This window comes from Biomphalaria glabrata, chromosome 2 (assembly GCF_947242115.1).
Source record: "Biomphalaria glabrata chromosome 2, xgBioGlab47.1, whole genome shotgun sequence".
Lineage (NCBI taxonomy): Eukaryota > Metazoa > Mollusca > Gastropoda > Planorbidae > Biomphalaria > Biomphalaria glabrata.
This window is the reverse complement of record NC_074712.1, coordinates 51,125,298-51,138,293: the sequence shown is the minus strand read 5'-3', so window position 1 is coordinate 51,138,293 and position 12,996 is coordinate 51,125,298. Positions and strand designations below refer to the sequence as shown.

Below are 12,996 nucleotides of genomic sequence, written 5' to 3'. Positions count from 1 at the left end.
AATATTCAAGATAATGTTTGAAGCAATCAAAAACATATGCAGGAGGGAAAAAAAATAATTAAAACACCGACATTTCCAGCATTGATAAGAGCTTTATGGCTGGGTAAAATCAACAATGGGAGCGCCATACGGATTCAAAGAGTTAAATATATCCTCTTACACAACAGAACACATATAAAAATAAGTAAATCCGGCCTTTTAGAAATATAACATTTTTTTCAAGCATTAAGGGCACAGTGTACGTCGTTAGCTAGAGAAAACATGTCCATTCCTAAGCGTTACTACAAGAGGTCTCTCTCATCCCTTAGTCTGTCTCTAATCTATTTCTGTTCTAAGTTTTCTATGTAGCATCATGTCACGAAGGAAATCCCCAGTTAAACCCAACTTCTAAGCATCTTACTATTGAGTCATTACAATGGAAATCACCTACATGAGCACATACATAACAATGATACACTAAACCAGTGTAGCTCTTGTGACAATGAGATCCAAAAATCTTGTCAATTAATCTGTCTGACATAAATATGATATCCGATCCACTTACATCTACAAACTACTTTTAGTTTTAGAATAGAAACAAACAACCAACCTGAATTCTTATTTTGGTCAGCTGAACATTCTCCTCTGATTTAAATAGCATGGTACATTTTGTTTTCCCTTCATCAGTAAAATAAACTGAGAATCAAAAGATGTAAACAAAAAACAAAATAATGAGCAACCAGAAACGTTTTTATAAAGAAATATAAGATTGTAGGATTGGATTTTTGGCACATCAGCACCATTTAGGCCAGGTCGTTTTTTTATTTTAAGATTGTAAGTGCTCAATAAAGTGACTTTATACTTACTCCTGTTAACACTTGTTGATAAACTTCTATTTGTGTTGCTAGAAGTGGGGGGTTCTATCACAGATTCTGGACCGACATTTGACATCCCTGGACCACCATCAGAAGCCAAGAATGTCACTGGTACATGTAAACCTAGCAGCGACAAAAGATGCACAACAAACATATTTACAATTTGTTCAAATATCGATTTTTTTTTTTTTTGTTTTTTTACATAATATTAAAAATCATATTCATTTTTTAAATATATTTTTGTGTGTTATTATTTTAGTAGAATTTTTTTATGAATTGATCAAAATGTCAATAATCACAACAGACCTAACTTTTCTAAACTGTTATTTCTAGCATTTATGGACTTGGCCAGGAGCTCAGCACATGCTAACCTTAAATTTGCCATTTCTGAAACATAAAATGATACAAGCTTATATATTTTAAATTATATGTATTTTGACAACATGATTAGTATACATAAATATATGTTTTAAGGCCTCCTTCAATTGCACAAAGTAACTATGGATCATGTCATAGAAATGAGACGAAAACCTGAGCATTAGCTATGCTCAGAATGACGTCACCCACAAAACAGTTTCCCCATCTCCATGCAGCTGATGTGTCCAAAAGAATGACAAAACAGTTTAGGGTCAGCAGTGTCACAAGTTCTGCCAGGGTGTAGCACTGTGTACTGCAAGCTGCCTAAGGGTCAACAGCTCCTGATATTTTCCTTAGGGTTAACTCCCAAAGCCTTTTCCGTGTTTGGGTATAGCCCCAAGGCAGCAGAGGTTTGCATTCTCCAATGTGGGTAGTCTAGGAGAATACTATTTTAGGTGAAACAGTTGTTTGCCTTGCCCCTTATTCTGACAGTAATAACCTATAATTATTATTACTATTATTACTAAGTAAATAAAGTGAAATATTCTCACCAACAATTTTATTGAGAAATTTAATTAGACCAGATATGCTGCCTCTTGCCAGGTTAAATGCTAAAATAACCTGTAAGCCTTCATTTGTAATCTCCTCCTGGCCATCACTAAAATGAAGAAATTCAATATCAACAGTTATTTAAAACAATAAGATAATGGAAAGTACAATTAAAAAAAGATAGTTTTGTTGTGTTTTTTGTTTTGTTTTTACTTACTTGCTAGCTAAATGTTCTGCAAAAGATTCAATCTCTTGCAGAACACTACGGCTTAGAAATGAAGGTTTTTCTGTACTGGACACACTGAGCATAAGGGGAGGCATAGATTCCAAGGCTCTCCTAAGATAAAGTCAAACATCAAATTTATTTGTATAAAGTTTTTGATTTTACAATAATTATATATTTAACTATGTGTGATTTAATAATGTGAAATTAAAAACCATTTTATTTTTTTAGAACTGGAAGTCCTTTTACACTGGATATAGATTGAGGAAAAGGAAGAAGAAAGTGCAAAGGGCAACATCAAAGAAATGAAAAGGTCTCACTATGAACTCAAAAATATTGCTAGATATAAAGAATGAGTAAATGGCAGATATCATAGAGCACATAAGCTTCCCAAACAGACTATTGATTTATCATCTCCAGTTAGGAAAAAAAAATGCTTTGATTATAAATGTTAAAAATCTTGACCTTGTGTGATTCAAGAGATGGGGTCTCAACCCTGGGGCCTGGGGTAAACTGAAGGACACTGTTGAAGTTAATATCTGCAGGTACCACAGAGCTGAAGCATCCATCACTGAGGTCACACCCTGCTCTCGTACAATTCTGGAAAGTGAAATTCAAATAGTTTTACACTATATCATTAAATCACAAAATTTTACATTTAAAGTTCAATTTGAGATGTTGCTAATCATTTAAATTGAACACAATTCAATGACTGTTAAAGGACATTGTACTGAATTTATTATGGTCTGACATTTGTTTATTCAAAATCAAAATGTGCATATTTTGTTGTAATGAAAGCAATAGTCTTCATTCTTACTTGAAACCTACAGCTTTCACACCATGTATCCTTGTATCACAGCCATCACCATGACAACGCTTGATGTTGATCTGAACATCTTTATGAATAAATGGATTTTTTAAACTACATAACAATTGACTTAATAAAAACCAATAGCCAAACCTCTATTATCAGGCAATTTATATGTGATCTAATTAGTTTCCACATTATTTTCACATTTTCTTTTTTTTAAATGATCATATCATGAACAAACACTTTTATAGACACTACAGCCTGCCTAAAATATTACTTGAACCATTAGCTTACCAATATTGTGACTACTTTTAAAGAACTTTGATAAGTATTGAAATAAATGATCTCTATTGAAGACTTTGTTACTAAATAGATTGGGAAAAGAGGAGCACAACAATAACTTACATGCATAATGAGCTTTCATATTTTTTAAAAGCAAAACACGGCCAGAAACATGGCTGCAATAGTAAGAAAAATAATTGTTTAATGATAATAATCATTTTTTTTATTAAGAGGGAGACTAATTAAAAACAAAAATAAAATCTCATGGATAATATTTATTTGAATTGTATAAATTAAATAAAATAATATATATTTGGGATCCATCAGATAGTAGCTCCGACTACCGTCAAATATCCAGCCATTTTTCACTATATATATATATATTGTTACGAATCTCACTATCCAGGCTCGCTGCAAACTGCACCACATGACACCACCAACTTAAAGAACTTGACAACTCTGGGCTTCAAATAACGTAATAGTTTAATGTCAATAAATAACAGCCAATACTGTACAATTGGCAGCACGTAACACAAGACTGTACAAATATCTTTCCGCCGTATCAACTCTTGCACTGGTCTCTCTGTCTCGTCTCGGACTTGTACTGAGCCGTTGTAACGAACTGTAGATCGGGAAGATGTCACTCACTGGTCTCTGATACCTTCGCTCTTTATATAGGGTCCCTGCTGGCCTTCTCGAACCGGACAGAACGCCGCTCAACGTTTCTGTGTGGTCAGATGACTACAAATCTTGTGATGCTCCTGAGCCGTGTTCACGACGCCGATCCTTCCCAAACCGTCATGTTGAAACTCGTCTCGGCTGACTGGCGTAACTCGTCACGCTCGACTGCTCGTCTAGCGCTGGCCTGGGGCGATTGGCGTTGGCTGACTACACACACACACCACCCCCATCTGTGCCACCACCAGGTTTATAACAATATATATATGTGTATGTATATATATATATATATATATATATATATATATATATATATATATATATATATATATATATATATATATATATATATATATATATATATATATATATATATATATATATAATATATATAATCTAAACCACTAAATATTGACCTGCACTTCAGATCAAATTATCAGTATCAAACCCTAGACACGAGGACCAGATTCAGTCCGTGGCCTTTAAATTAAAAGCATGATGCCCATTGATGGTCAGTAATACCAGAACACATACATCTACCCACTATATCACCTAGATTGTACTATTTACCTTTGAGACACTTATGTTAGTTAAATATACATTTACATGTTCTACACTGACCATCCCACACACACACTCCCTTTATAGTTGGTGGTGTCATACATACACAGACACCCTTTTGTTAATAAATGCAATTATACTTTAATTCCTCAATCAGTATTAGAGTTTAACACACGGTAAATTAAATCAAAAAGACAAAAATTATATGAATATAGATATGTTATTTAGAAGTTTTACACAATGTTCAGTAACACAACTTTATTACAAGACATATAGGTATTCAGGTCCAACTCCAGCCAGATATATTTTACTATCCAACTCCAGTCGAATATCAAATAGTACCATCAGGTGCAACCCTAATATATATATATATATATATATATATATATATATATATATATACCAGTGCGTACGGTCACAAAAAAAAAGCACTGTATATTTATATATAAGAAAACAAATAAAACAAAAGAATAGTAGAGTCAAATGACAAATGAGTACTATGATGCTGACTGACTTTTCTATCTTGAGTTCTTTGATCTCCCTAAGTCTGCTAGATGACTGTCCAACTGACACAGTGACCAGTTCCGGCATGTAACTTTGGTCAGTAGAGACAACTCCAATGGACAAGTGCTTCAGAATGATGTTGTTTTTGATGTGAAGCCTGGCAAGACAGAGCAAACAAAAGTTTCATTCAGCATTTTAGTTCAAAGTTACAACCTTGAAGAAGACGTTTATGAGATCTAAAGAAATGTCCTAATTTGGTAACCCAACAAACTTCAAACAATGAGGCAGGGTCATAAGCTTACCAACTATCTGTCAACAGACTAACTTACAATGTTTGTACATGCATAGTTACCTTATCCAATGTGATCTAGCAGCACCATCAGATTGCCAAAATGTACTCGTATTTCTTAACCTGAGTAATGGATATAAAGAAGAACAACAAATGTCAATTAGAGACTAGTATCACACAAATGTTGTTGCTAGTGTCAAATTTAACAACTTTTTCTTTGACATAGAAGTGTGAAACATAATATAAGTTCTTAAGAGCTTTTATAAAAGAAAATATTTCTTTCTATTTTCATGAGGGAAAAACAAATAATTAATTAATTTGTAATGTATCTCTTTAGACCAGTGTTTCTCAAGCTGATATGCATAACCCTGATGGCGCTTAATAGAATGATGTGGGATACTTCAAAGAAATTTTGGTAGTGAATTAAAATAAAAAAAAATAATAAAAAATAGCTAAGCAAGAGAAGCACCAGTAAAAAAAAAAAGAAATTTAGAAATATTCCTACTGAACTTTAAACCATATTAATTGTCTGACAAGTTCATTAATGTAGCTAAAGCAAAGATATTAAGAACCAATTTATTAATTTTCATAAAATACAACTTCAAGGTACATACAGGTGGGCTTCTGACGGGTTGGATGACACTTCAATAGTACTATAACAATTGTAAATAGTTTTCTTCTCTAGTTCATTCACATCATTGTCTACTTCAAAATCTTTGACTGCAAAAAAAAGTTAGACAAGTTTTGAATGTTAACACAGATTGGATCAAATGCTAGAAAATGTGAGACTTAGAAAGTCAAACTTACCCTCCTCTTTGCTGGTATTAAACATGTGCTTCAATACTGAGGCTCTCATGGTGAACACATTATTAAAACTGTTCAGATAAACAAAAGGAAGAGAGGAACTCTCTGCTCTGTTGCGTAGAAGATACTGAAATAATACAATGCATTCTGTTTATTCAAAGACTAAGAATAAATTATATGTCATTAACAGTTAACTTATTTCCGGATACTTTAACCATTTCACAACCATAGTCGCCAGAAATCACCACTATTGGTAGACAACTAGAGTCACTGGGAGTCACCAATTTTGTGTTGTTTAGTTTCAGCACCCAATGCTAGTTTTTAAATAATTATTTATACCTTTACAAACTGTGACCTATGAACGTGATAGTGAAGCTATTTTTAGGTGTTAATTTGGTATCTGCAGCATGTTGGAATGGATTTTTTATGATCTATTGAAGTTGTTTTGTTTTTTTTGCTAGCCTACAAAAATGAAACATATTTTAACTAATGTTTAGGTTTTAATAGAAAATGATTTTAATGTGAATATTAATGTTTCAGCTGTAGAATAAGGAAATAATGTTTGGGATAAATAATTAGAGCCATTTGTAGTGAAAGTGAAGAACAAATCGATGCTAGATACAGTATTGATTATGTTAGAGCTAGTCAAACTGGACATTGGAATGCAACTAAATCTGACATGATATTTTAATGTTTTTGATCTCTGTAGACCTATTTATGACTGAAACATGAAGCTAATCTCTAGGTCTATTTTTCTCTATTATAAAAAGAAGTTGTATGAGTTTTATTAGTTTTTTTCTGTAAATTTTGACAAAAATTTATTTTTTTGATATGGAGTTATATCCCTTCTCACAGGGATTGAGTAGAAAGTATCTGAAAACTGCTTAGTGGCTAAAGGGTTAAAAAGATTTTTTAATGATTCTTGTTTAGAACCAAATCAATGTTATCACAAAAGAAAGTTCAGTAGTAATGAGTTCAATGGTTGACTTATTTGATAAACAACCTTTAGTATCCTAGCACCATGTTTCTCCACAGGGTGCGTGCTGCCTGCGTAGACATCAACAAAGCCAGGAGTGAGAGAACATGACTGAAGAATACGGATGGACTTTCCAAGCTCCCCAAGAGCACTGCGACTAGAATACTGACCCAAAGCTTCAATCATGGTCTGAACATCCGCCACTCCACTCCCATCACAGTCAAACTGAAGAAAGGCCTGAAAAAAAACAATAACAACAAAAAGTTAACAATTTATTTATCATTTATTTATCTGGACTTTAATTTAATGAAAAAGTTTGGGAAACATTTATCTAGATGGAAAACTTTTTTGAAACTGCAAACCATTCATAAAAAATTTTATGCAAACAAAATGGATAGTTTTCATTTAGTAATTTCTAGTGCAACAATTTATTCATCATTTAAACTGTAAGCTTAAGTTGTGGATAATTAAACAGTGGAAGCTTGTAACAGTGGAGAGACATCTGGTCAAATAGGAAATAAAGTGCAACCTGAATCTCTAAATGTTATTACTTAAACACAGCACTGTAGTAAATATCTTAATAAATAGCTTTGTGTTGGGTTATGACTTACTTTGATAGCTTCACTCCGCTCCACCCCTTGGTTCATCAACATATCACAAAACTGTGCAAGAGTTACACTATCCTATAAATAAAAGACTTTTTGTAACTAATTAAAACACATACAAGGGATTCCTAGATATTTACATCGAAATACAATTTCCATTTTAGAAGAAAAAGAAAAAAAATAATAATAAAGATAATGCTATGGATATGTCTAAAAACACTTTCCTCTTGTGTAAGTGAATGTTTAAAAATAGTTAATCTTAAATCAAGACCAAATTGAAAAAGTTAACAAACCTACATGAATAACTTTCATAGAGGAAAGTCCTGATTTCCTATCAGCTCTAGTCATAGATAGTATTTTGAAGCATTAGGTTTCAAAAGCAATCTAAACAAAACTTTACAAAGTATGTGCACTCCTTAAAACAAAGATGTAAAGATATCTCTGAGTGTTTACATACCTCCATTCGCTCCAATCTTCCTTCCAACCACTGCATCATACTTGAGTTATGCTGTAATATAACATTTTCTGGAATCTTTTCCCTAGGAACAAGAAAAAAAGATGAAATTTGAAGCACTCTCTCATCCCCAGCATATTCCATCGTGACAGTTTCACATTTCTCTGTTCCCTACCCACTGTTTGTTGTAATCAGCTCACTTGAAAGTCAACAATTATATTTATTTGAATGTAAACTAAACAAGTAGCCCCATACAAGCACCCACTGGTAGTGCCTGGTTAACAAAAAACAATAGCGTGTGACTAGAAACAAGACAATGAAAAAGTAGCCATTGCACCTATTTTTAGAATGATGCACCCAATGGTGGCATTGGATCTAAATATGACACAGGGACAAACAGACAACATCAAAAAAAAAAAAAAAAACAGCTTTTCCTATGGGTGACACTAAATACTTAAAAACAAAAGAGAACTATTAAATATGTAAGACTTACTTGACTTTGGTAGCTGCAGCCCTGAGTGTGGCGTTGTCAGAGAAGAGATGACATAAATCATAGGTAGGCTTAGACTCATTTTCTAAACATTGTAAAAAAAAATAAACATTATACCTTGAGCTATCACAATGACATTCACAACAACAAGTTTGTTTTGTGTTTTTTTTTAATGATAGAAAAAAAAGATCAATATTTTTTTCTCATAAACTATGTGAATCATTTTCTAAACTTTTAGTTCCAGAGTTTACTCAGAATCTCCAAGTAAGAAGTTGTAAACACTATTTCATTAGCCAGACATCACCTTCAAAAATTATTAGCTACACTCAAAAGAGTTAAATTAACAGACACTTTGAATCATTAAGCTTCACAAGGAAACTTTACTTTATTTGCATAATTTACTATATCTAATAGTAATTAGCGTTTCATTTAACTCTGTGTATAATTCTGCTTTAAAAAAAACAACAAAGCAAGAGGAGTTACAGGGTTAGCCTCTGAAAACAAAAATGAAATTTAATTTGTTTGTATTAAATCTTCAAATCTCTGATGACCTTTAGAACCTTTCCAAATTCCACTGAATATCATTAATCTACTAGTAAATAAGAAAAAAAAAATGTTACTAACCACTTGCATCATCCCCATCTGAGAGATCATCATCTGCCTAGAAACAAAAATGAATTCTAACAATTATAGTCAGAAAAAGTATTTTTTTTTAAGTAATCTGCAAATTTTTTTAATTTTTTTTTTTAAAGCTAGGGAGCAATATGGACCATATTGAATCAATCGGTCTATAACCATAATATACTAGTCTGTAGAATTAAGAAAAGAAAAGGTTTGAACAAAAATAGGCAGTGAATCATAAATGTCCATGATGTTTAGTATCATTGTTCATTGTATCTATACATATTGTGCATTAAAGATTATATAGTAACTTGCTATCAATTGCACTGTTTATAGATTATCTGAATCCAGAAAAAGAATCCTATTTCAAGGTATTTAAAATATTTTAATAAATATACATCAAATTGTGTAAACTTTTGGTGTCATTAAGTTATTTAAAATTAGTCTGAAGTGCTTGGTTGGAATCTCTGAGTATTGATATGGTGTACTTAAGTCAGGGGTGATATGGAGTGTATGTTTCTGATGTAACCATGATTAAAAGTGGACGGATAGTTTGGTTGTGTAGGCTGAATAGATTCTGATGAAATTATGATGATGAGGTCATAGTTCAAGTTAATAAATTATAGTGTGAAAGTTGAAAGCAAGCGAGAGGGATGTGACAGAAAAGACACATATTTTTTTTAAATTCAAAAGATTTGTATTTTTAGTGAGTTCTATCTAGATCTCTAGATCTAGTTTTAAGTATCATTTTTAATGTGTTTCTACATAATCTGAATATCCAATATATTGAAGCTAAAAGCTGTGAATACTAATAAATCAGTGATTCCAAAGTGGTTAGGGTTAGACCCCAGGGGTCTAAAACAACTTCCAATTGGTCTACAAAAGAGAATAAAAAATTGTGGGTCTATGAGATGTAAATGGGAGTCAACGAGAGTGGATCTCATTTAAGAAAGTGATCATTTTAATTTGTAATTAACAGTTTTTTCATACAAACATGAATTAGTTATACCTTTTTATAGGTAACCCTTTAAGTTGTAATTCTATTATTCAAATGAAAAATTATTTTACATTTTTATACTTCATTTAAATAGAAGCTGCTCTTTATTTTACTCTGCAGGTAACTAATATTTAAATGGCTGAATCTAAATACAAAATGTAGTCAGTAGTATAATTTTTTTTAATTTGGCTTCTTTCATTTGTGAACTTATATAGCCTATGAGCCTTTTATGTAACTAAGTTTTATGTAATGACATTATGAAACCACCTTAGAAATAGTTGAAGGATCATTTGAGACCATGCCACTCTAATAAAATGGATTAAATATATGGGAAATACTTTTGAACAATCAATTATAAAGTTGATAAAAAACCTACAATGGACAAAAACTTTGCATTGACTTCAAAAAGAGAAGATGAATGTTTGCAATTGTCTTAAATATATATTTTACTTATTGCCAAATTTAGAGAAATCCCACTATGGGCAAAAAAAATATTTTTCAAGCCCTTGAAGAAGTTTTGTACTCAAACCTGCATCTGATATTATTAAAGAATTTCTTAAGCAAATGAACCAGTTCAAGGCTTATTAATGAAAAGAGTTGTGACATTGAAACAATGAAAGCTTCATTTATAATTATTTGCAAACAACATATTTATTTATACAAGTCACCATGACTGGTAATGAAACATTTTTATAGGCATATGTTCATTTCATTATGGATCTAGAATCTACTAGATCTATAGTAAGCTCTTATAATCTGAACATCTCGTCCAAAAATTATTTCACTGAACATATCACTTTCTTTGTTTGTAATTCATTTGTTTTTATGTTTGGATCAAAAATCTACATTTTGGCAATGGATATTTCTAAATTTGGATAAGTTCCTGTATTTTTTTTCCATTTCTCCAAAAGCAGAAGACAGTTTTTAAGATCCTCAGTAAGCATGTATATAAGGCTATTATTTTTACCTCCCCAGGAAACTCACACCAATATAATCGATGAGGACTAGATTATGAGCCTGTTTAATCATATACTGATGGGCAGCATTCATTCATCCATGCAATGACATTCCAATCAGACTTATACTGTTAGCTGTGTTAACAGAATTAAAAAAGGAGGTGTTCTGCAAATAATAATGAATTTAAATCATTCTTATTAGCCAAACAGGGCAATACCATAATAAGAAATATTTTTGAGATTATTTAATTCAATCTATGATTTGTTCCATGGGTAAACATGACCTAGATTGAGATATCTATTTATGAATGAAAGAAAAAAGTGCGGGCTGCTAATCTGAAGCCAGAGACCATGCCCACTGCAGGTGATCATGCCAGGTGAGCTGGAGTTGGGGAGAGTAAGGTATACATTAAATGTGTAGTGACAGCCTATCAAACAGGCAGTAAGAGGAGGTAGAGAGTCGTGTTAAGAATTATAAGTGTCTTTTGGTAATGGGGGGGGGGGGGGGGGTTAAAGGTGTAACAAAACAAACATAGATCAATAGATCTACAATCTTCATCTTGGAAATAAGAAGAAAGTCCATTCCATGGAATGGGAATTTTAAAAAAGAGTAATACATGCAGTTGAAAATTTAATTTAGAGATCTATATAGATTTATTTTGTGTCTGCTTCAACAAATAGATTATATAGCCATATATATCTGTGGCATTTTACGTCTTGAGAGACGATCTTTTCCCTTTGCAACTTCTTGTGTGACTAAAGAGGCCATTTCATGATACACAGCTGTGATCGCAGGTTGGGCATATGTGATCACCAGGCGCCGTTGCATTTTCACCCTTCTTTCTGCTTCTGTTGTGTATGGCATCTGCAATCCGAGACCCTTCCTTTATGCTCTCTCTCCATGTGGATCTATCCAGTGCTACTTTTTCCCAGCTGCTAGTGTCGATTTTGAAGAGCTTCATATCACGTTTGCATCCATCCGTATAACGTAAAAGTGGGCCACCAGCGGCTCTCCTGCCTTCTATTAGATCACCATACAGAATGTCTTGTGGCCATTAATGGCCAACCACTAGAAATTGTGGATCACTTTTGCTATCTTACTCCATCATATCCAACAATACTCTACTCAGTCTCTACTGGATAAAGACATTAACAACAGGATATCCAAAGCAATGGCCACCATGTTTGGGACAACATATTGCTGACTAACAATGCTAAAAAAGCCTTGATCTACCGGACCTGTGTGCTGAGCACCTTGCTATACGGAAGTGAAACATGGTCAACCTACTCATGGCAGGAAAAAAAGCTGAATGTCTTCCACCTCCGATGCCTAAGGCGGATCTTTAAAATAAGATGGCAAGATAAGAATTAAGATAACCAATAAGGAAGTGCTACAAAGAGCAGGATGCCAGGACATCCGCTCTGTTATCAGCAGCAGACGCCTTGGCTGGTTTGGCCACGTTCGACTTCCACAAGATATTCTATCACTATATGGAGATCTAATTAAAAAACGCGTAGGACGTAATCATCTTCTTTTTTGAAGTAACGTATGTATTATATTATATAAGATAAGATAAAAAAGTAATAGAAGGCAGGATAGCCATATATAGATCTATATATATAAATAAATATAAATAAATTCTAAATCAAAGTTAAATGAAATATAGATCTGGATCTAATTAATATTCTACAATTCTTAGTCTTATTCTGAGAAAAAAAACATTTGACAAACAAAATCATCAAAGTTACAAAACTTGAAAACCAACTCACATCAAGTGGTGTTTCTATTTTTCCCTCATCTTCACTATCACTAAGAGAATTCCCCATTTTATTAACTGTGTAATGGGTCAATTAATTTTAGATAAATATTTAAAGGTGTATAAATCTAAATCTACATTTCTTGTTTACTGTAGAAAAAACATGATAGAAAAATATTGATGTCCTAGATATCTATAATCTTCGATACCATTGCTATACCGGAAGAA

The 12,996-nt window shown here is 32.6% G+C and overlaps 1 protein-coding gene across 2 annotated transcripts in view; it reads right to left on the bottom strand.

Moving 5' to 3' along the window:
• LOC106054759 (zinc finger ZZ-type and EF-hand domain-containing protein 1-like) overlaps positions 1-12,996 on the bottom strand; it is a 62,173-nt gene extending 49,177 nt beyond the window's left edge. For both annotated transcript variants that reach the window (XM_056021159.1, XM_056021160.1), the window contains exons 1-18: positions 12,782-12,996; positions 9,062-9,098; positions 8,441-8,522; positions 7,951-8,032; positions 7,500-7,571; positions 6,916-7,125; positions 5,916-6,039; positions 5,723-5,828; positions 5,172-5,231; positions 4,830-4,976; positions 3,200-3,252; positions 2,801-2,879; positions 2,449-2,583; positions 1,978-2,097; positions 1,763-1,869; positions 1,161-1,241; positions 846-977; positions 590-675 (exon numbers count right to left, since the gene is read on the bottom strand). In XM_056021159.1, the coding sequence (XP_055877134.1) occupies positions 590-675; positions 846-977; positions 1,161-1,241; positions 1,763-1,869; positions 1,978-2,097; positions 2,449-2,583; positions 2,801-2,879; positions 3,200-3,252; positions 4,830-4,976; positions 5,172-5,231; positions 5,723-5,828; positions 5,916-6,039; positions 6,916-7,125; positions 7,500-7,571; positions 7,951-8,032; positions 8,441-8,522; positions 9,062-9,098; positions 12,782-12,838 (1,770 nt within the window). In that variant the 5' untranslated portion in view covers positions 12,839-12,996. The remainder of the gene's footprint in view (positions 1-589; positions 676-845; positions 978-1,160; positions 1,242-1,762; positions 1,870-1,977; positions 2,098-2,448; positions 2,584-2,800; positions 2,880-3,199; positions 3,253-4,829; positions 4,977-5,171; positions 5,232-5,722; positions 5,829-5,915; positions 6,040-6,915; positions 7,126-7,499; positions 7,572-7,950; positions 8,033-8,440; positions 8,523-9,061; positions 9,099-12,781) is intronic.